Source organism: Mirounga leonina, unplaced genomic scaffold, assembly GCF_011800145.1.
Source record: "Mirounga leonina isolate KUSES-001 unplaced genomic scaffold, KU_Mleo_1.0 Mir_92, whole genome shotgun sequence".
Classification (NCBI taxonomy): Eukaryota; Metazoa; Chordata; class Mammalia; order Carnivora; family Phocidae; genus Mirounga; species Mirounga leonina.
The window spans coordinates 3004005-3028352 of NW_023270852.1; the positions used below are offsets into that span (position 1 = coordinate 3004005).

Here is a 24348-nt window from a genome sequence, read left to right on the forward strand (position 1 = left end):
TTCTGGCTTCCATTTTTGGTACTGAGAAGTTTGTCATCAGTCTTATAGCTACTTGTACCTGGTGAATCTTTATTTATTTAAGTTCCATGCCCAACATGGGGCTTGAACTCACAACCCTGGGATGAAGGCATATGTTCCACCAACTGAGCCAGCCAGGCGCCCTCGTACCTGGTGAGTTTTAAATTTCTAACTGCTTGCTCATTTTTTTTGTCATTTTGTATCTTATTTCCTTAAACATTTCATGCATGGTTATTTCATATTGTTTTGATAAGGCAATGCAGCATCTGCAGAGATTGGGTAGTCTAAAATTGTTATTCTCCTTTAGGGTTGTTTCCTTGTGTTTGGTGACTTTTAGCAAAGTTCTCCAGAGAAAGAGAACCAATAGGATATACACATACCCCTGTCCCTCCACCACATCCACAGTCTACTCCTTCTTGGGTATACCCTCTCACAGTGAATGACATACACAGTCGCCCAAAGCAGAAATCTGAAAGTCCCGACGGTCTTCTTAACCACCATATCCAGTTATCACCAGGGCAAACGGATTCTCCTCCATCTCAAATCTTCAGTCTACTCACTTCTCTGTTGTCCTATAATCTTCCCATGTCCAGATCAGGGAGATCTCCCCATGTCTAATCTTATTCTTCCATTTGACATAGTATGTTATTTGAACGATCTTTACAAAATGTAAATGTAATCAGGTCACTTTTCCAGATGAAAACTTTTTCAGTCCCCCATTTCCTTGAGGAAAAAAGTTTAAATGGCATGTCATGCTTTACCAGGCTCTTCATTAGCCACCCTCTCTCTACCACTCCCTGCCAGCCACCCTCAACCTCTTTCGGCTCCTCCAAGGTGGAGATGTGTTCTTGTCCGGGCCTCCACACACACTTTTTAATTTATTTATTATTTTAAAAGATTTTATTTATTTATTCATGAGAGACAGAGAGAGCGAGCGAGAGAGAGAGAGGCAGAGGGAGAAGCAGGCTCCCAAGGAGTAGGGAGCCCAATGTGGGACTCGATCCCAGGACCCTGGGATCATGACCTGAGCCAAAGGCAGATGCTTAACCATCTGAGCCACCCAGGCGCCCTCCACACATACTGTTAATCTCTTTCCACAAGCAATTACCTCCAGGGTAAATCATAATTCTTGCGCCATCCCCACCCACTCTCTAGAGCTCCTCAGATTAGCCTGGCAACTATAAGAAAGAAACCAGAGTTGGCTTTATTCATCTCTTTTGTGAAGTTCGTTCCTATGAGATGCAATCTAGAGAGAGGAAATTTTTGACTTCAGCAATGCTAGAGTTTACAGGATTCTTATAAAAATAGCAAAGGCCAACAGCACTAACAAAGAATAGCAGGAAATAGCCTTCAAATCAGGAAATAACTTTACAAAGTAGTTTGTTTTTATATGGAAAAATAATGTATGGGTAAGTACACAGATATAGCACTACAAAATTATTTCTAAGACCAGTGAGTTAAAACAGCAAATTCATGATGAAAATTATAATAAAATTAATCTGATTCAGTAGTAACCAAAATAGAATATATAATATTGCTTATGTCAATTTTTTTTTTTTTTTTAAGATTTTATTTTTCAGAGAGAGAGAACACAAGCAGGGGATGTGGCAGACAGAGGGAGAGGGAGAAGCAGGCTCCCCGAGAGCAGGGAGCCCGATAGGGGACTCGATCCCAGGACCCAGGGATCATGACCTGAGCCGAAGGCAGATGCTTAATCGACTGAACCACCCAGGAATCCCTTATGGAAATTTTTCAAGTAAGATTGCATTTAATAGCACTGTATATACTTAATATAGTCACATTCATTTCTTAAAGTTTATGAATTTGTTTCAGCAAGGATACTTCTTAGTGTTTCTTTGGTCTATTTTAATATGTCAATTATTTAGCAAAGATTAAATTTAAATTATTTAAAAATGAGTTCTTGGTAACAGTATTTTTAATAAAAACATTCCTTTTGAGAAAATATATACATTAACCCCAATACAAAATTTTATTAGGAAATCTGAGTCTCATTATGCATATGTGCACATGTGAATTTATACACTTGTACTTTGCAATAGCAGAAATATACTTACGCAGGATGCAAAATGTATACCAGGGAAGTAAGAGCCCAGGATATATATTTTTTAAGTGCAAACTCAATAAATTAGTTAAAATTTTATTACTTAGTAATGTGCGACCAGGTTACAAATTATGTGGCAGTTGTAGCAAAAGCGGCAGGGAGGAACTTCGCACTCAACACGTCTAATAAATAAAGCTTGGTGATTCATTCAATATTTTACAAGATCAAAACTTCCAACATTTCTGTAGATCTTTATATCTTTGAGATATGCCAAATATTCTAGGTAGGTAAGAAATTGCCTGACATTATACTTAAAAGGAATCATCTTGGAAAATTGTTTTACTGTCTACAAAAGCCACACAGATCCAAAATAGGGCCTCCAAGAAAAAAAAAAGATTGGTCTCCCATCCTGTTATCATTTAGGCTGTTCTTTAGATCATCAAAAATCTTTCATGACTCAGGTACATATCTATACCCTAGGAGTTCATGAACATTGTAAATATGGTCCATTTTCTTTGCAATTAAGTATTCCCACTTTTTTTTTTTAAAGATTAGACTCACAGCTGGGCTCTAGCAGGTACTGAGTGGTCCTAGGTCACTTCTGTCGTGTCGTCTCGAGGCGGCAGGAAATGCACAAGGATAAGCATCAGTTTTAAAGTGACTAAACGCACAACACCTAACATGGATCCAGACATAAGCATATTCCAATTATTCGCTGTGGCTTTCGGGGCTCCTATTTCTTTTGATTAGACTCAAATTTATCTAAGAAAGAATAATGCTCGTTTCATAAAAGGTTAACATTTTTAGGACAATTTTTCTTCTGACAAATCTGTGTTTATATTAAACTAAATGTTTAAAAATACGAATCCTGAGCAACAGTAGTAAGAACAGTTTTGACTAAAGAAGAAAATCCCTTCGTTGTTACACCCGAAACAGCTTCAAAAATCCAACCATGGAATGTAAGTCAGTAAGACTGGAATTCAGACTTCTGATGTCCATGGTAAACCTGAATACTCTGAGCGGAACTCAAACACACATAGTAGGTAACACGCAACAGTAAGAAGCATCAGAAATTGATGCACCTGGATTCTATTATATTTAACAAAGGTCACTCAGTCTTTCATGGATAAACCCGGCTGGGAGCACAGCACTGAACGGTGTCTTGCATTGAACAGACCCTCTGAAAGGCAACACTGGATTCCTTTTTAGACAGGCACTGACTCCGCCACCCCAACCCCGCTCCCGCCAAAATGTTCAAAACACCTAAAAGACATTCAGAAAAAAACACTATGAATCCTCTTTTCACGGAAGCAAAAAGTTCTGGCCACTTTGGAAACTGAAGTCACTTGCATTTTTAGTTCTAGCTACCGCTCACGAAAAAGAAGAGCTTACTACCCGGCAAAGCATTATTATGACAGAGTACTGGTATACCAGTGAAGCCTTCAACGAAGAGCTTTGCAACATGAGTCAACGGAAGCCATGCCCTAAGGATGCTTGTGTCGTCCGTGTGGTGAGTGCACACAGCAGCGGGGGCCTCTCCCAGTAGCAGGAATGGTCTGTGTCGGGTCTGTCCCCTGAGTGCCAGGCAGGGATTTCTGACTCCGGGCACAGCCCTCCAGGCTTCTACGATATGCCTTTTCTTTTATTCAAACTGTCTCTCCTCCTCTTCATCTGCTTCTTCAATGACCTGAATGTCATCTGCTTGAGGTAAGGAAGGAGTTTCCACCTGCAGTTTATTCCCATCAGCTTTACATTTCTCTTCTTCCTCTATCATTTCCTTCCATATCTTGTGGTTTTCAGTGAGGTGGTGCATTAGCTGACAAAATATTCGCCGTCTGCCTTTCCTCCTCCGTGGTTCTGTGAAATTTAAAAGCAGTATATTGTAATCATAGTGATATAATTCCCTCGTTCATTCACTAAATATCCCAGTGCCTATAATTTCCCAGGCACTTATATATGGTGCTGGGGTTGTAGTCACAGAACAGTAAGATAGAAATAATCTCTGCACTATGGAGCTCATCTTCTAATGGAAAGACCTAGGTAAGCAAAAGAAGCAGCAAAACATGAGATGGTGGTGGTATTAGATGAAAATAAAGCCGAGAAGGGGATTAGGGAAGACTGGGTGGGGTGAGAGGGGAGAAATGAATGATAGCAATGTGAAGTTCAACAACCTTTTTAGGATTTAAGTACTGAATTAAACACCAGTATCAAGGTTTCAGTGAATATAAATAATTTTTGGAAGCCAGTCAACTTTGTCCATGATGCTGCTCAGAGGGTAGAGGTAGAAGACTACTCTTTATTATGCTAATCCTGAATACAACTGGGGAGGTGGGGGTAGTTCTTTGTAATTATGTTATCAGTTTTCATTTATAGCCTGCTTGGAATGCTAGATATAATTTAAATTCTTTTTTTTTTAAGATTTTATTTATATACTTGACAGAACAGGAGAGAGCACAAGCAGGGGAAAAGCAGGCTTCCCACTGAGCAAGGAGCCCGATGTGGGACTTGATCCCAGAACCCTTAGATCATGACCTGAGCCGAAGGCAGCCGTTTTAACTGACTGAGCCACGCAGGCACCCCTTAAATTCTACTTTAAAGAGCAAATAACGGATTTCATTTATAGCTACAATGGTGACGAATTTTTTTTTCCATTTATATTCACTGCTTTATATAGAAAACTATGTCCCTACAGTTTGGCAATTCAAATCCATAACAACACAAAACTTGGTTCTCCCCTTAGGGCTAGAGAAGATGTTTCCTCTTCTCCCAACTATTGTGTTCCATCTTCCAAGTCTTTAGGAAGGGCAGATTTTAGCAGGTGGGGGAGCACCAGCCACTCGAACACCTCACCTCACAAAATCAGCCATGGTGACACAGCCCTACGGTGCGTGCAAAGGTAGAGCCTCCTGAAGTGGACTGGCCCCAAAGAGACACCACTTTTTTTTAATTTATTTATTTGACAGAGACACAGCCAGAGAGGGAACACAAGCAGGGGGAGTGGGAGAGGGAGAAGCAGGCTTCCCGCCAAACAGGGAGCCCGATGTGGGGCTCGATCCCAGGACCCTGGGATCATGACCTGAGCCGAAGGCAGATGCTTAACGACTGAGCCACCCAGGCGCCCCAAGAGACACCACTTTAACCAAGCCCGCATGCGACCGCATTAGCACGTTCCCCGGCACACAGGAGTTAGTTACTCAAGAGACCATTCAATCTGAACATTCAGAGAGTACTCAAGATAGTACTACTTAATCTGTAGCTTAAAAACAAAGATCCAGGGGCACCTGGGTAGCTCAGGCAGTTAGGCGTCTGACTCTTGATTTCAGCTCAGGTCACAATCTCGGGGTTGTGAGATCGAGCCCCTCTTAGGATTCTCTCTCCCTCCCCCCTCCCCCGGCAAAAAAAAAACCACCCTAAAAACAAAGATCCAAACTTAATGTTACTAACTGCAAAGATCCATTTAAGAAATTACAGCATCCCTATATTCTTACTAGGATTTAGACTGTCTTCTAGTTCTTCATCATCTGTATCTAATTCTTCACCATCTTCTTCGTCGTAACAACTCTCGGTGTCCTCGTCCTCTTCTGCTTCTACCCACTGACCTGGCAGCAAGCCAGCCGCGTCGTAGGAATTACACAGAGGACCCACGATGTGGGTGATGAAAGATTCTTGGAGTTTTGCTAGCTGAGGCGAAGAACGATCCATGAAGGGACTGATGGGCAAACCGAGGTTTGCTTCCTCATCTCCCTGATCATTTTAAAAAGAAAAGTACATTTTGAACTGCTGAAAGAATAACCACTGAGCTTTGCTGTTAAAATTATCTTGAGGTTTTTTTAATATGCATAGTCTACATCAAAATAATTTTTACAAAGAAATGTCTAATTACTGTCATTTCAACTGTATGAATTTCTCCAATATCTGAGAAATCCTAAACAAAATTTTATTTTCACACCCCACCAGTTAACCAGGATGATTGATGTTCAGTGAACAAGAAAAATACACACACACACACACACACACACACACGAAAATCAAATCTAACAACCTGAAAAATTTTATGTCTTTCTCCTAGGGGGACATGGTATCAGCCCAGTTGTTGTACCTTAAATGCCCAGAGTTGAATTTTGCAATTGCCTTTCAACACCCTACCCATTTCTAACAGCAGAAGCAGAGGTATGGGTGGCTGAGGTGAGGAGTCGGGGTCCAACCGCCTGCCCTCTGACACCCTCCCCCTGTGGTCTCCAGGGCTTCGGAGAGTGTAATGTGAAACCAGACAGATGCAGTTTTCAAAGCCTGCTTTTGCCACCTACTACCTGTGCGGTGCTGAGCAAGCTCTATGCCCGTTTCATGTGTAAAATCTTAATGTACTTTACAAGGTTGCTATGAGGATGAAAAACAGTATTAAGTATTTAGCACGGTACTGAGCATTCCCCAAAGGGTACTATTGACCTTTTTGTTCCTACTGTCTGAACTGGTGGGGAATGAATAAACTTCAGAATGTATAAACTGTGTAGGCAAGCAGCCGTCTCTCTCTGAGGAGGCAACACTGTTCTAGTGACTGGCCCATGATTAAAAATCTAGGATTTTACCTTCTGTGAGGAAGAAAACCACTGTGTACCAAACCACCCCCCCCCCAAAAAAACAAAAAAACAAATCTCAGTTGGGTTTATTCCACAGGATTCTACAATTTTGTTTGGCTTTTTTTTTTTTTTTTTTTAATAGGAGTTTGGCTTTTCTAAGCCCATGGCACTTAAATGGCTAGAGGGATATAAAGACAGGATAATAAAATAAAAAGTTGGGCAAGATTAGAATTTTGCATCCACATCCGAAGGATGCTTAATAGTATAACCAGATTGAGAAAGAAATTTAATAGTGTTGATGAAGATTGAGTAGGACTTTAGATTAGTTCCTTTAACATGTGACTAATGAAACTTAGATTAAGTAAAACTGTCTGAAATAATGTTTTTAGTGATAGATCTGGAATTATAATAGCTGACATTTTCTGAGCATTTATGTGTCAGGAACTGTTCTAAGAACTTTATTAATTCACCCAATCCTCACAGCAACCTTATGAAGTAGATACCATCAAATATTTCTATTTTAACAATGAAGAAACAGGCACAGAGGTCAAATAACTTACCTAAGGTCACAATGCTGGTAAAGAAGAGAAACCAGGCTTCAACCTCAAGCATGGATTCTAAGTTTGATAAGCATTCTATATACTTAAATTATAAATGGAGTCTAAATGAACTTTTCTAATGTTCTTTTTGGGGGGGGTTTCCTCTACATTTATTGCAACTGCTAAATGATTAACAACATTCACAACTTCTTAGATTTAAAAACAAAAAAAAACAAAAAACTTCCGTTTTGTAACATCACAAATGTCTTCTAGGTTTTACCAATTTTCTAATGTTCTTTTACTGAATTAGTCTTCTAAAATTGGCATACACTACTATTTTATTACCTCTGTTTGCACAGATAATATAAAGGTGGCATTTTCCTTAACGTAAAATTCTTTTGTGAATACAAACTGAAGTCTGAGGCCGGCTTCAGTTATCTTTGAGAATGAAAATGGGGACATGCAAATAGTATATTGCAACCTTTAGGTAGATATTTATAACCATTTAGATCTCCAAATTATATATAATTTCGTTCAAATGTATCAAAATAGTAAATAATAATCTTGGAATACTTATGTATTCCCATGGTTTTTTCACCGTATAGTATTTTGTAACTTGTAAATAGCAGAGTAAGCCTTGTGGTGGGATGTTTAGCTGAGGTGGGTGAAAGACACTGCACATTCACTCTTCAGTGCAGTCCAGGTGTAACACGGTATAACAGATTCATCACCCCTACTGGAGTAGCGACTCCTGGTAAGAAAACTCTGTCTTGAAGGCCTCATTTGGTAGACCTCTTGATCTTGCCTAATTATTAGGGTCAACAAGGATTCCCAAGGAATGCAATTCCAAAGTCAAGAAGATGTATTCGGTATTTTGGAGATAATGAAATGCTGGCTTGTGGGGAAATCCATATACTTCTACGTTGTAGGGAGCTTCAGAATTGAACAAAAAAAACCGATAAAGAGTCTGTAAAGTGGTAGTGAAACCAGTAACCAAAGGGTTAATGGGACTAATAAGTGCACCAAATCTGCTTGTTCTTGGAATGCAGCTTGCCACCATGTTTCTATAGATGATGATGATCTTGCCCGACCTCACGATAGCAGAGTGTTGATTTAGTGGTTTGGCAGAGACTTAAGGCTTTACCAAGAAACCAGCCAGAACCGGTCAGGACCACCGACCTTCTCTGAGCACGGACAAGTGTCCAATGGATAAACTTTTAATGTAGAAGGGCCTAACCCCCCGCCTCCCTTCTATCATGCTGAGGATGCCATTTTCTGGTCCTGGGTCACATGAAAATATATGCGGAAGCTCCATACAGGTGCAGACAATGAAAGGACTTCAACCCTTTTCTACTTCCTAACTTCCTTTCCTTGATTTTGAAATCCCACAGCTCCTCTCCCTTATACCCACATCCTTTTCATTTGCCTTTACATGTTCCCGACTCTCCCACTTTGAGGAGGCAAATCTGAGGCCTGCCCTTCCTAGTTTGGCTGCCTCTCAAACTCTCTGATGTATACTCAACATCTCAGTGACTGGCTTTGCTACGTGGGGGGCATACAAACTTGAGTTCAGTTACAGGAGTATCAGTTTAAAGACACGATTTTAAAACCTATAAGCATGTTTTTATCTTTGAATCCTAAAAAACCACGAAATACCCACTTTATCCCCATTTCTAGCCCTCAAATGTCTTCCCCTCTGCCAGGACTTTTACCCAGTGGGTGTTTCTAAGGCAGTCAGCAGTCTTTCTAGAGCAGAGTTGAAAATAATTATATTTAAAGAATATCAACCCAAGTATACCCTGAATCAATTAAAAACAATTTCATCTGGAAAAGCTATAGGCACTCAGGGTTTTAAGAGAGACCTTACCTCTAGCCTCAAGGGACATTCGACCCATGGCAGTTGGGAATGAGCTATTTTTTAAATTTTATCAGCAAAAGAGAGCTGAGAAAATACTAAGACCAGCGCAAATTCTACAATTTCTAACCGGTTTTGGTCCAAGTAACCAGACTTCAAACATTTAACATAGCTATCCAAATCCCAAAGACTTGTGTCTTCAGATGGCAGCTCCCCAAATCCCACCCATCTCAAGTTTCAACTTGCCTGCTCATAAAATTCATCGACAATGCCTTCTGTCCATTTCAAATGCAAGTCCCGAGCTTTCGCCGGGCCGTTGATGTCTGCCAGCTTGATGCACACCTGGCATACTAAGAGGCGGTCACGCTCATTGCTCCACTCTATGCCGTCGCTATTTACATCGTTGGCCTATTTTGGACAAACAATCATTTTAGGTTCTGGGGCACAGTTTTGACTTTTTTTTTTTAAAGATTTTATTTATTTGAGACAGAGAATGAGAGACAGCACACGAGAGGGGGGAGGGCCAGAGGGAGAAGCAGACTCCCCGCCGAGCAGGGAGCCCGATGCGGGACTCGATCCCGGGACTCCAGGATCATGACCTGAGCCGAAGGCAGTCGCTTAACCGACTGAGCCACCCAGGCGCCCTCAATGAGTATTCTTTTTTTTTTTTTTTTTAATTTTGAGAGAGAGAATGAGAGACAGAGAACATGAGAGGGAGGAGGGTCAGAGGGAGAAGCAGACCCCCTGCCGAGCAGGGAGCCCGATGCGGGACTCGATCCTGGGACTCCAGGATCATGACCTGAGCCGAAGGCAGTCGCTCAACCGACTGAGCCGCCCAGGCGCCCACAGTTTTGTCTTTTTAACCAAATTATCTTAAAACTGCTTCCCGTCTAAATTACAGGAAGGAATATGGGTTAAGTTTCCCTTTGAAGTGTCATGATTTTGTTTCACTGGAAGCAAAGCACCATAAAAACATAACAAACCATAGGTTTCAATATTCGCGATTACCACAGAAAATTGTGACGTGTATATATCACATACATGTTAATATATATGTATACGTAAAACATCAATAAATCATTTAAGAATTGTAACTAATTCTGCAAAAAAGAACACTTAGGATCCACAGAGAAGTTGGCTTCAGCTGTGAAAGGAAAATATGTAGTTGAAAGAACACAAGTCTTAAAAGCTGATCCCTCTCGTTTCAAATCCCGACTCAATGATTTATTCATTGTGTAATACTGGAAAAATTACTTAATCTCCTTGAATCTGTCTTCATCTACAAAACAGAAAAAGTAGTACCAATCTAGCCATATTACCATGAGGATTAATAGATGAAAAATGCTTTGTTCATAGGAAATATAATTATCATCACTAATTAGGCAAATTACTCTGCCTTTCAAAAACTCAAATTTTCTCTTGTAAAAAATGAAGTAAATGGGCCAGATCAGTGGCTTCTGAACTTTGAGGGTATTTTGGGCACCAAACCCTTTTGTCAAAGGAAAATTTATGTAGACCACCACTACAGAAAACACTTGAAAGCTTTTCTGATTGAAACCATGTAGGTATGGGATTTTCCTGAGAGACTATGGAATAGAAACCGCTGAGGAATACAGATTCAAAAGTATTGGACTAGGTGATCTTTTACCTGTGAAAATTTCTATTACTGACTTAAGCACTTAAATGCATTTTATTATTAAATAGAGCTACACAACTATAAAATAATTTTAAAGGCACATGGATTTCTCGCTGATTTTTAGAAGTATTTGATATCACGACAGCCACATATAGGGTCGCCACGCAGGGGGTTAAATCTAGTATTCCCTTGTTACCAGTTCCTCCAGCCCGAAGGTACACCTCTCCTTTCTGTCACAAATGTCATCGGCAACAGCTTCCTGCCAGCCAAAGCGGGAGCAGCCTTCCCGCAGTAATCTGTAAAGCAGTGGTTCTCAGAGGGACAGAACACCTTCCAGGGAGTACCCCTGTCACCTGAGGACAGTGATTCTCAATTCCCTACTGACTGTGAATCCCTGACGGCAGGGATTTCCACCTGTTCTCTCCTTATTCTCTGCTGGCGCGACTGGGCAGAGAGGGCAATCCCAGGACTCATTCAATGAGCACATTATTCTCAAGTGGAAGAGTGGAGGCTACTTCTCTCCCACACCAGCCAGTTAAAGACTAATAGGAAGAAGGGATTAACAGGTGCAGTGAGGGACACATAACTGGCTCAGAGAAACACATCTTTAATTTCATAAAATAACTTACTTGGCACCGTGCACAACGTTCTCCAGTCTGCCCCTAAAAGCTTTTGACATCATGAACTGGCTTATCACCATGTGAAAGAAAATTTTAAGTCTATGTGTCAGAAAGGAAAGGTAGCAAGTGATAGTATGTTTAAGACATGTTATAACAAAAAAAGTTATTTTAAAAAATACTGACATATATATCGTATCACATCAGGTATTATGATTTTATGAGTAGTATTAATTCTAACTTAACATTATAAAAAACACTTAGCAGTAATACTGACAATAGTGATTTCCATCACTGAAACCAGTCAGTAAGTTGTGTCACCAACCTTGGCGTTGAATTCAGCAAGGAAATCAAAATGCTTTTTAAGATCTGTGGCAAGGATTGCTTCAATGACCAAAAAACGAAAGCGCTTGAATTCCACATGATCAAGATTAAGAAGGAAGTTGTATTCTGGGCGAGAGAGATACAGATTCCAAGCTGATGCAGCATGATGATTTTCTAGAACAGATCTGTCGTTGTACAAAACTGCCTGAAAAGTAATAAAAATGAGTCAGGCGTCTGAGAGATATTAATCTTTAATAATAAACAGAGTTAGGTTGGAAGAATACAAACAATGAGTAACTACTATATGCCAAGCATTTTAATATCTGTGAAGAAGGCTTGTGGGCATTTTCTAAATGAGTTTACCGAAGTACAAAAAGGGTAAGGTAGACCTTGCCGGCATCTACATCTAGTAGGTGAAAGGGTAATTCGTCTCCCAAGTCCATCTTTGCAGACACCATGCTGCCCTCAGGAGATGTAAAGTTGATATTTGAGGTCTACTTCATTGAATCCAATGAACCTTCTTAGATAAAGCTTCTGTTAGTGAAGTCTTTAGAAGGAGAGCAGGTGTAGGGACACATTTCTCTTCTTCAGCTAGCATGTGATCAGTGGTGCTGATGACCAAAGAGGAAGCAGGAGTACTGTCCCGGGTGAGGGACAGTCCTGCATGTCCAGGAAGAACACATTCCTACACTCCGATCCGGGCACAGGCCCGGGAGTAAGAGAAGCATGAAACAGGTAACACAAATCCTCTGGTTCAGCTGGTGTGCAACTCTTCACTTCTTATCCACCTCATTTCAATGCAAGACCCTCAGGACTCTAGAACTTCGGAATACAGATTTAAAAAAACCAATGGCTTATAGAATAGCTAGAGCCTCTTCTATCTCTAAAAATCAAGCAATTAAAAAAATTATTAAATAAGCATAGTAATTATTTAAAAAACGTTCACAGTGCTAAAGGCTAGGAATAAAAAAAAACTTGTCCCTGTTTTCACAGAGCTTCTTGTTAATAAGAAAGAAGGACAGATAAAAATAGAATGCAATCCACATTAAGGTACACATTCTGGGGGATGCCTAGGAGGCTCAGTCAGTTAAGCGTCTGCCTTAGGCTCAGGTCGTGATCTCAGGGTCCTGGGATCAAATCCCGTGTCGGGCTCCCTGCTCAGTGGGGAGCCTGCTTCTCTCTCTCCCTCTGCCCTTTCCCACTTGTGTTCTCTCTCTCACTTGTTCTCTCTCTCTCAAATAAATAAACAAAATCCTAAAAAAAAAAAAAAAAAGATACATATTCTGGGAACTAAATTAAATAAGTTTATGTGTGATTTGTGAAAATAAGCCATAGTCTAAATATAAGACAGATACTTAACATCATTTGTTTTTTTACACCATTTGATTTTATGAAAGTAATGATGATTTAAGCTTTGTAATGGGACATATAAAGGCTGCAAGCAATCTAAATGTCCATCAGTGGATGAATGGATAAAGATGTGGGGTGTGTGTGTGTGTGTGTGTGTGTGTGAGAGAGAGAGAGAGAGAGAGAGATGGAATATTTATTTAGCCATGAGAAAGAAGGTAATCCTGCCATTTGAGACAACATGGATGGACCTTGAGAGCACAATGCTAAGTGAGTTAAATCAAGAAAGACATACTGTATGGCATCTCTTATATGTGGAATCTTAAAAAGCTGAACTCATAGAAACACAGACCAGAGGGTGAGGGAATTGGGGAGATGTTGGTCAAAGGGTACAAACTTCAGTTATAAGATGACAAAGTTCTGGGGACCTAATGCCCAGCATTGTGATTACAGTTAATAGTACTGTATTATATACTTGAAAGTTGCTAACAGACTAGATCTTAAATGTACTCACAAAAAAGATATATTAGGGGACATCATGGTAGTATTACAATGATATGTATATCAAATGAACATGTACACCTTAACACAATGTTACATTATCAATTATATGTCAATAAAAAAATGTCAAAAAAAATTTATACTAGCCTTATTACAACTTCCAAAGATCATAAACCTCAAAGAGAAAGATTAAGCTTCAAAGACTCCCTAAGGGGTCATTTTATATTTAATAGTGATTTCACTAATTCATATTCAAATCTGATGAAAACTGATAAACTATTAGAACAGCTTTGTCTGTTCAGGAAGAAGTAACCAAACATCCAACTCAATAAAGCACAACATAGAGTAAGTGCCCTGTAGAGCTAGCTGACGTAATAAACTCTTGGCTAGCAAGATCAGGAAAAGAAATAAGTTCAGAATTTCTTCATCATTCAAACTGCCCTTTGAAATTACCAAAGAAATATAAAATAGGGGCAAAAAAAATCTGAATCAATTTTAAAATCTAGGTATTATCATCATACTGGAAATTTCAAATACATGGGGAAAGTGGGAATGGATTGAGGAGAAGCCAACTAAGTTATTGCATGAGAAGGAAAAACCCACCTGGAGAATAAGTGGACAGAGTGTACCCCAATAAACCCACTACCTCATAGACGAGTAGAGGCAAGATACAATCATGGAGCAGTAAGTAGGAGGCAAATGAGCGTTCCACTTTAGGAAGAATATTCAGTGAACACACAGAACAATAAGCCAAGCTTAAACCTGGTAAGAAAAACATTCTAGGTAAAACAGATGGTGAAGCCTCAGCTGGCTTTTCCTGAGGGCTTTCTGACAACCAGAGAGGGAAGACCAGCCCCCGCTAATTTGGAGCTGCAGTAACTATGCTTGGACTTTGTGCTAAAGCGTCTTTTCTTTTTTTTTAAGATTTTATTTATTTGCGAGAGAGAGAATGAGAGACAGAGAACACGAGATGGGGGAGGGTCAGAGGGAGAAGCAGACTCCCTGCTGAGCAGGGAGCCCCATGTGGGACTCGATCCCGGGACTCCAGGATCATGACCTGAGCCGAAGGCAGTCGCTTAACCAACTGAGCCACCCAGGCGCCCTGTGCTAAAGCATCTTGATCCCTGCTCTCTCCAGCTAGGGATCCCCTTCCTTCGCTCCACAGGCAAATCTCTAATTTGGCAAAGCAAATTTGTTTTTCACCCTCTTTTTGAGTTGGAAAGATGTGAAACAGGATTTAATACAAACTGATAGAATTAAACTCAACAAATAATAAACACCTTTCAATAAATGAAAAGAGAAAACTCAGCAGACATATCAAAGACTTAGATCACACAAAGAGGCTGACAAATCTGAGCAAATGTCCCCCTTTGAAACACAAGAGACAAGAGGAAACATTAAAAAGTCTCTAGGTCCTAGTCATGAGATTAAAGAGGGTACTTCCGAAAAGTGAAAAATCTTGGATTAAGAAAAATTGTTTTCATTTAAAAAAATTCTTAACTTAAAAAAATCCAACAGAGGTAGTAAATCAGGTGCTACAGAAAACAAAACAGCTAGTTTTAAAAAGAAAGAGAGAGAGAGAGAGAAAGTACTCCTTAAAGAAATAGTCAAGATCGGGGCACCTGGGTGGCTCAGTCATTAAGCATCTGCCTTCGGCTCAGGTCATGATCCCAGGGTCCTGGGATCGAGCCCCGCATGGGGCTCCCTGCTCCGCGGGAAGCCTGCTTCTCCCTCTCCCACTCTCCCTGCTTGTGTTCCCTCTCTCGCTGTCTCTCTCTGTCACATAAATAAATAAAATCTTTAAAAAAAGAAAAAAAGAAATAGTCAAGATGAACAGCTGTCATTTTGGTATCCCTTTATCCTGAAGCTCTGGGTTTGTTCTCAAATTTCTGGTAATCCTGTATCTTCTAAGATCCTTTGTCTTCCTTATCACCCTTGTTTTGCTAAGACGTGTTTTTTAGGTAACTTTCTAAGGGTGAATGGGTACGTGATTTACTTTATTTCTGTATATCAGAGATTCTCTTTATTTTGCTCTTAACACTCAGCTGTAGCTTAGCGGGATACAGAAATCTAACTTGAAAATAGTATCTTTAGGCCAACACTCCCCATCCCCTTCCCGGGTTACTTCTTTCCTAGCATCTACGTCATAATCGTCTCTCTGCCTCCTACATACACTCTTTATTCTTTTTCTTGCTTTACTGGAGTGTACGTTCTATGGGGGCAGAGATGTTTTTTGGCCTGTTTTGTTCAATAATAATGCCTAGAACAGTGCCTCTCCCCCAGTAGGCACCCAATAATTGTTTATTCCGGTACCCTCAAGCATCCATTGTTGCTAAAATACGGTGCCAGTTGGATTTTTGTTCTTTCATAAAACGTGTACTGCTGTCATTCTCTTAGGAATTCCTTTTTTTTTTTTTTTTTAAGACATTTTACCATGGCACTCCATGTGCAGGTTTTTTCCTCCCCATTCAACTTCTCTGGGACCTGCTGAACCCCTCTGATCCAAAGACTGTCTCTTTCTGGAACTCCAATAGTCAGTTCATGACCTGGTCCACCAAGCCCCATTTTTCCCTTCATGATATTTTCCATCTCTTTCTCTTTTTGGTCTGCATTCTGGGAGAGGTAACCTGGAGTTTACTTCCAGGGCTTGTGTTGAATTTTTAAAATTTTTTTGCAGTAGTATTTTTAGTTCCTAAGAGCTCTAATCTGTTCGCTGGTGTTTCCTTTTTCATAGCTTCCTGTTCTTAGGGACGCAGTGTTTCTCCAATTCTGAGAATATCTTTTTGAAAAACTTAACAGCTTTTCTATTCCCTAGATTTCCCCCCACCTTGTAGTTGGTTACCATGTCCATTTTAGCCTTTTCTTTCCAAGCTACTGGTTAATGTCATGTCTAGTGATCCTTGGGTTATCTGTTGATATTAAAAAAAAAAAGAATTCTAGATTCTCTTCTGTTTATTTTGGTGTTGAGTCTCTTCTTTAATTTGGGAAGATGAGTAGGAACTCTATGAATGTGGATGGCGTTTGTTACTTAGTAGGTTTTGCTTTACAGTTATGAGACCAGTTGTCAGCTGTTAAGTTTCCAGAATGAGAAGGATTTACCCTGGAGTACTACTACTCACAACAAGTAATTCTTACTCTCTTCAATACCTAAGGGATGAGTTTCTGCCTGGAGGTAAATGCAGGGTCGTAGTAGCTTTATATAAAGATGTGTAGTGTACGTGTACAGGGATTGGGGGTGCACGTGCACACGGTCGTGTGTGTGTGTGTGTGCGTGTGTGTGTGTGTGTAGCAAGCCAGGGCAAATGGCATCAGGAGTCTCTCCAGAGTTCCACTTAAGCTGTAGCCACCTCTAATATACTTCCACCTCTCCATAGTCATCTGTTTTTCATTTTCCAGAAATAGAAGTTTCTGGAAAACTCTTTAATCTTCTGATGATAATACTTTCCCCACCTATTCTTCTGTTATAATGAGGAGTCAAATGCATGTGTTTAGTCCCCATCTTAATACGTATTTTGGGAGATAAAACATTTATGAGTGTCTCCAATTTACAAATCTCAACCTCAAATTTCATTTCCTTTTACCCCAAATATCATGAAAATATTCTCAAACTCTAATACCTCAGGCACTAATCTCCATCTTTTAGCCAGCTTTTCATGTGGAAATAGCTCAGAAATCTCTTAGAATTTTAATACTGGCATCTCTTCAGGATAAACCTAAATGTTTCACCTTCTTTCACAGCAAGAATATAAAATAATCCTCCTATACCTTCCCAGTGTACTTTCCTTACCATGAGACTGAAGAACATTTGATCCAGTTGGTGGTATTATATACTACCACTGAAGCAGTAACATTTTTCACTAGTTGTGGCCTAATTAGACCCACTGAGCTTCCCAAAATGAGAGGACCTACTTTATTACCTAATAAACACACCTCACGCTTTCACAGAAGGGTCCTTATCTCACACGCACTAGCTGAAGAAGGTCTCGTGAATTTCATTACTTTGGGAAGAACAGAGTATATTTCAGACAAGCTAGCAGTCCTGCAGAGCAAAGAAATCAGGCATCCTTCAACATTCAACAAGTACTTACTAAATGACTTTTATGTGTTAGGCACTATTCTAGGTATTAGAGAATAAAAGGCAAAAATCCCTATTCTCATGAAACCATATTCCACTGAGGAGAGACCTACAAGAAACAAAATACATAGTATGCTGAATGATCACTGCTATGGAAAACATAAAGCAGGTTAGGAACATAATGAACGCCAGGAGGGGGCTCGTGGAATGTTACATGGAACGAGGTGACAAAGTGAGCCATGTAGATGTGTGGGGAGAGAGCACTCCGGGCAGGGAGGACAGGAAGTGCCAAGGCTCTCAGTAAGGGAGTGCGCCCGGGATACAGAAGAAAACAGCCAGGAGGCCACTGAGGCTGGACCTGGGTGAATAAAGGCAGAAGACCCAACAGGGGCTAAATCAGGTATGACCCCCGAGCCATTACAATGACTTTTCCCAGGACTGAGGTGAATGCTGCGGAGGGTCTGGAACAGACCAAAGGGGAGCCGGAAGTAAGCAAGGAGACTGGGTGGAAGACTATACTTTCTCAGGAGCTGAACTCCCTGGCAACTTCCTTTCCATTCCGACACTTCCCATTGTTTCCTCTACTGGCGGTCCTTAACAACGAGAAGTTAGAAATTCTGTGTATTACTGATATTATATCCAGACCTCACATTTTTCTTTTAATTAGCACAACAGTTTCGAGCATATAACTTGTAGGAATGATTTTCACATATCATTGTTTTATCTGCAGGTGAGAGAGGTAACACTGGAGTTGGCTCACTCAGCATCTCCTTGAAGGAGAGGTAGTAAGTCTGACTGACCTGTACTAGAAGCTGACGAATGACTTAAAGCCAAGAGTGAAAGAGAACAGTTAGTAACTTCCATCTATATGATACCTGATTCAGGAGCCTCTCAAACACACAAAATGGAAAATGTCCCATTATGTTGTCCCCTTACCCTTAATCATATCAGGTCTGTATTCTGAGGTTCAGAAAGACAAGGGTGGCTTGCCTAAGATCACACGGTTAACGACCAGGTAATCAGAAATCCAACTCGGGTCTCTTAATCTCAAGACCAGTGCTTTTTGCATTGTGCCCCGTCCACCCAGCTCCACGACTCCCCACAGGACCAGGTTTTTAAAGACGATGGAGTGTGAGGCGAGACAGAGAATGCACCTCTGCTTCCTGCAGAATGGCAATGCACATGAGGAGGCATTTGTCCTTAGTTTGTCATCTCTCCCTCAGCTATTCTTAGAAAGTGGACAAATATTAGTATCTAGATAAAAATTCATTGAAAAGTTACCTGCAGAAATCATGAGCTATTAGTAGATAAAGCCTCACTGGAGAAATGAATCATGTAGCATTTTAAACACTCTCTCCCTCTCTGTCTCTGAATCCTATTCTTGTTCTGGCTAGAGAACCGATCTCCTCTTCTTTTAAATAGTGAGAGTGTGGGAGAGAGAAGTGTGAAGAGCAACACAGGATGGCTACAGAAGATGAAAAAATCAGAAGTGAGGTTTATACACAGAGCAATGAAGTGAAGACATAAGCTGAATTCAGCAAGCAGTCACTTGTTCTTTGAAAGGCACACAGTTAGAAACAAAGATGACATTTCAGGAATCACCAGCCTAAACAAACACCCACAACCACTTAAAACCAAGGATTTAGCTCCAAGCCCTAATGTCTAAAGCTACTGCTATTACAGTATCCATTTGTGGGAGCTCCTACCTCTTATGCAAATTTTGACGGTAGAGGAATCTTGTACCTTATCAGCTGTACTGGATACAAAAATAACGTGATACTAGAAGAAATGTTTACACACACTAATATATGCAGCACTAAGAGATTTAGAGTCTGAGTCTTAAGGAAAAAAGAGGACAGCAACGAAAATGATAGTTCTTCATCATTACGCTTTTAGCCACAGAAAGGAAGAAGGAAGAATCAGGCTTACATCAGTCAGTCCTATGAATTTGATCAAAGGCAAAAATATTGGCAGCAAGGCTTCCAGAATTTCATAAAACAGCGAGTTACTCTTTGATGACCATTTTATTTATTTTCGAGTGGGAGAAGGTAATTTCTTCTTCATTCTTTGGCACATCTCATGTCAGTGCCATGTGTTAAAATCCAATTAATTACCACGCAGATGGAATGGCTATCTGAGTCAACTGAAGGGTGGGTTACAAAAGGATATACCACATGCTTGTGAAATTTCAGAATCACTCTTGAATCTTTCTGAAAACGTATTTCCTACCTGAGGGGCATTTGTAGCCACTAGAAATGCATTTGTCCGCCCTGGGTGATCGTAATCATGCATGGCGGCTGCCACATAGAGAGCCATCAATTCCAGCGCAGGAATGTTTGAAGAAAGGCAACCATAGCTCTCGTCTGGAATAGAGCAGCTCCTCGAAGAAATGTAAGCCAACTGCCCAGGGTTCATTCTGCCACCAGAATCTGAGGAACAAGCAAAATAAGCCAGCATGACACAAAACTTCCTCACAAAATGAGACTAAGGAGGGGATTCCCCATATGCAATATGATTATTTATCTTACTTGTTGACTAAGCTAAGAAATACACTCTATTTATAAACAGGGACTTAAAACAGTCTATTCTTTCCAACACACATGCTACTAGAGAGAAACAAGGTTAAACATGACGCAGAAGTCACTTACTTTATAAAGACATTATGAGATTTTTATGATGCTCTCTTACTCGAGCTAATAATTTTTTAAAACCTCCGGTTTTCTGAACATTTATTATTGAAGGACTAGAGATAATGGCCAGGGCATAGGAAGTAACAGGAAAAAACAATCTAGAGAATAAAATTTCGTGGAAACTGTATGAAGATTTAGGAATTTAATGTATTAACAAACTAAGCTTCTCAACATAGATGTTTTTCAAATCTTACTAGAGAGATTACATTTCATTGTAGCCCTGACTACAATCTCTCCTCCCTTCTCTTTTTCCATGAAGCCCCTTATAAGACAATGGCAAGAAAAACTACGGAAAATGAAAAGACATAGAAAACTGAGGAATGTCTCATAACATAATTCTTTTTATCTTCTAGTTAGAAACAATATTTTCATTATCAACACTGTGCTTTCCATGTCTTAATATCTTACGATTGATTTCTTCATTTTTTTTGTATTTTAGTGGCTTTATCTATTTAGATGGTCATTCTATTACTTTTACTAAAATGACCTTAAAGTATAAGAAGGAAAAAATAAATTATATTTAGAGTAGACAGCAAATAAAACCACAAAGATATTAGAGAGATATAAAATTTCACGGATTGACTTCATCAGTGGCAAACTAGGAATAATGTCCTGGCTTGTCAGAGTCCAAAACGATCTTTATCATAATTTACTTCACTAAATATTTGCCATCACATGAATTAAAAAAAAATTTTTTTTTTTAAAAATGATAGTTCTTCATCATTACGCTTTTAGCCACAGAAAGGACACATGTGGGCTGCTGGTTTTTTCTCTATCCATGCTTTACATTCCTGCTCTTATGCTTTAAATTCACCAATAAAGAGTGAGCCAGTGAAACCCCCCTACTCTTGACCCCAATAAACCTCAGGTACATCTGCTTGCATGCATGCTTGTGCATGTTCTCTCTCTCTCTCCCCCTGTGACCTTGCTCTGTGGTCCCAGCTATGCTGTGTAATTTTCAATTCCTATAACCATTATTTTTTTAAAGTTTCTTGATGGTTATTGGTAAAGGGCATCTTGCAATCATAATAACCACAAGAGCTGGGCCAGCCACAACACTGGTTATTGACAGGCTGAGACCAACACACAACAAAGAGGTAAAACTATCTCTACTTATAGATGACATGCTCTTGTATATAGAAAAAATACCACGAAATCAATTAAAAAACTATTAGAACTAATAAAGGTGATCATCAAGATTGCAAGATGAAAGGTCACTATGCAAAAATCAATTATTTTTATATGTGATAGCAATGAATAATCAAAAAATGAGCCCCAAGAAACCATTCCATTTACACTAGCACCAAAAAGAATAAAATACTTAGGAATAAACTTAACAGAAGTACAAAACCAGTATTCTGCAAACTAAAAAATATTGTTGAAAGAATTTAAAGACTTAAATAAGCGGAAAAAACACCCATGCTCATGGACCATTAGACTTATTATTGTTAAAATAGCAATACTCTCCACAAATGATCTACAGAGTCCACATAATCCCTATCAAAATCCTAGCTGCCTTTTTTTTTTTTTTGTAGAAAGTCACAAGCTGGACCTAAATCCATATGGAAATACAAGAGAACCAGAATGGCCAAAAAAATCTTGAAAAAGAACAAAGATGGAAGACTTAAACTTACCAATTTCAAAGCTTACTAACAAAGCTCTGAAGATAATGTACTGGTATAAGGACAGACATAAAAATCAATGGACTAAAACTGAGAGTCCAGAAATAACCCCTCATATTTATGGCCAACTGATTTTGCACAAGGGTGCTAAGACCATGCTGAGAGCCATCTATGTGCCCTGCATGATGTCAGGCTCTTTCATACATGTTGTTTCATTCAATGCTCACAATCTTATAAGGTAGAAATTGATTTAGTAACACTTAAGAGCTGACTATGTGGAGTATATATAAAGAACTCTTTTCAACAAATGGTTCTGGGACAACTGGATATTCATGTGCAAAAGAAAGACCTCTTCCTTTATCCCCCAAATTAGTTCCAATGGGTCACAGACCTAAACTTCCTATAACTATGAAACTCTCAGAAGAAAACATAGGAGTAAATCTTCATGATCTTGGGTCAGGCAAAACCCTTCTTAGATATGATACCAAAAGCATGAGCAACAAAAGAAAAAGATAAATTAGACTTCATCAAAATTAAAAGTTTTTGTACTTCAAAAGACACTATCAAGAAAGTAAAAAGACAACTTACAGAATGGGAGAAAATAGCTGCAAATCATAAATCTGATAAGGGACTTATATCTAAAATATACAAAGAACTCCTACAGCTCAATAATAAAAAGACAAATGATCAAATTTAAAAATGGATGAAAGACATGAACAGACATTTCTTCAAAGAAGACAAATGGCAAGGCATTCAACAATATTAGCCATTAGGTAAATGCAAATCCAAACCACAATGAAATACCACTTCACAGCCACCAGAATGGTTATCAAAAAGATAATAACAAGAAGTGGAGAAAAACTGGATTCTTCATACATTGTTGGTGAGAAAATAAAATAGTGCAGCCACCTTGGAAAACATTTTGGCAGATCCTCAAAATGTTAAGCACAGAATCACCTTATGACCCAGGAATTCCACAGCTAGAAATGAAAACGTATCTACACAAAACCTAGTACAAGAATACTTATAGCAGCATTATTCATAATAGCCCCAAAGTAGAAAGAACCCAAATGTCCACCAATATTTGGGTGGTAGGAGAATGAGAAAGAGGAAGAAAAAATTTGATTATATAAAATAAATATCAATAAGGAAAATATATAGAGAGCCATTAACAGATTTCACTTCTGAAACTGGTCACATAGCTGTACTTGAGATTTATCATTTTCTTATTCCACTAACAATTCCACTTTCCCTTTGTCCTCAGCCAGCATCTCTACTGATCATGGTACTTGCCTAAGGAAATGATCTATATTTTCAAGGGTCTGCACTATTGAGATCCTGATGATACTGGATTACTGTAGTTTTCCATTATCTTTTGTCACTGGACATGGGAGTACCAAAAAGGCCAAAAAATCCCCTGGGTTATGGACATACATCCTCCCATGTATAGCAGGAACCTTATTTCCTCTTGATAATAAGGATCAGACAAAATCAATCACTATCGTCAAATGTGCTAAAATATGAAAATATTCTTCTAAGAAAATAAATACACCTACAAACAAAAAAGCTGAAGAAAATGATCTGATGGAAGCGCAGAACTAATGGAAGGAATGAGGAGGGCTAAGAAAGAGTAAATAGGGAATGGCAGAAAACGTAATGGCAGTAACTTTGGACTCAATGACCAAACACTGTAAAGCAATGGCTAAGTCTATGACGTTTGCCCTGATCAGCATGATCACATTTCCAGGCATCAGTAACTAAGTGTGTGTGTGTGTGTGTGTATCTCGCCGAAGTAGTTCTCCCCTCTTTTACAAACTAGACTAAGAGAACCAACCATGTTATGTAAATTCATTACATTTGTACAAATAATTGTATTCATGATGAAGAGAATTAACTTCTTTGTGAGCAAAACATAAATGTTATGAAAGGTTTTTAATGTCACTGTTTAAATGTTTACATGAGGCTTTTAAGTATGGCCACTTTCATTGTGAAGGTTATATATTTTAAATTTACATGATACACCTAAAACAGAAAACCAAGAATTGAAAGAAAAGACCAAAGAAACGATTATCACACTATTCTGGATAGCAAGCAGCAGGACGGGACACAGAAAAGAAACATGGTAGATCCAACAGTATTTCATCTAAACCTAGCTCTTAAGGTGGGTCCTAGGTTTCCTAATTTGCATGCCATTATTATGCATCAAAATTTATATACTCATTTACATGTACCAAAAGTTACTTAGTGAAATTTTTAGAAGAACAGAGGTAATGAAATGAGATAGCTTGATTTATTATTTCTAGACAAATAATTAAAAGGAAGATTTGTAGACGGAAGTACCTGTTTCATTTCCTGCTGCGTGGTCATTGTGGATCTGCTGTAAACCAGGAACTGGCCGCGTTGTCAGATACCAAACTGCATGCAGGACATCTGTGGCGTGTATGCGATTATGATCTAAAGTCACCAAAATGTTTTATAAAAATGT

At 39.3% G+C, this 24348-nt stretch overlaps 1 protein-coding gene across 2 annotated transcripts in view; it reads right to left on the reverse strand.

Moving 5' to 3' along the window:
• Positions 1 to 1867: 1867 nt before the first annotated feature.
• The window catches only part of PDE3B (phosphodiesterase 3B), a 166633-nt gene continuing 144152 nt past the window's right edge, over positions 1868 to 24348 (reverse strand). For both annotated transcript variants that reach the window (XM_034995396.1, XM_034995395.1), the window contains exons 11-16: positions 24204 to 24317; positions 19781 to 19980; positions 11630 to 11833; positions 9298 to 9459; positions 5569 to 5824; positions 1868 to 3937 (exon numbers count right to left, since the gene is read on the reverse strand). In XM_034995396.1, coding sequence (XP_034851287.1) covers positions 3723 to 3937; positions 5569 to 5824; positions 9298 to 9459; positions 11630 to 11833; positions 19781 to 19980; positions 24204 to 24317 — 1151 coding nt within the window. In that variant the 3' untranslated portion in view covers positions 1868 to 3722. The remainder of the gene's footprint in view (positions 3938 to 5568; positions 5825 to 9297; positions 9460 to 11629; positions 11834 to 19780; positions 19981 to 24203; positions 24318 to 24348) is intronic.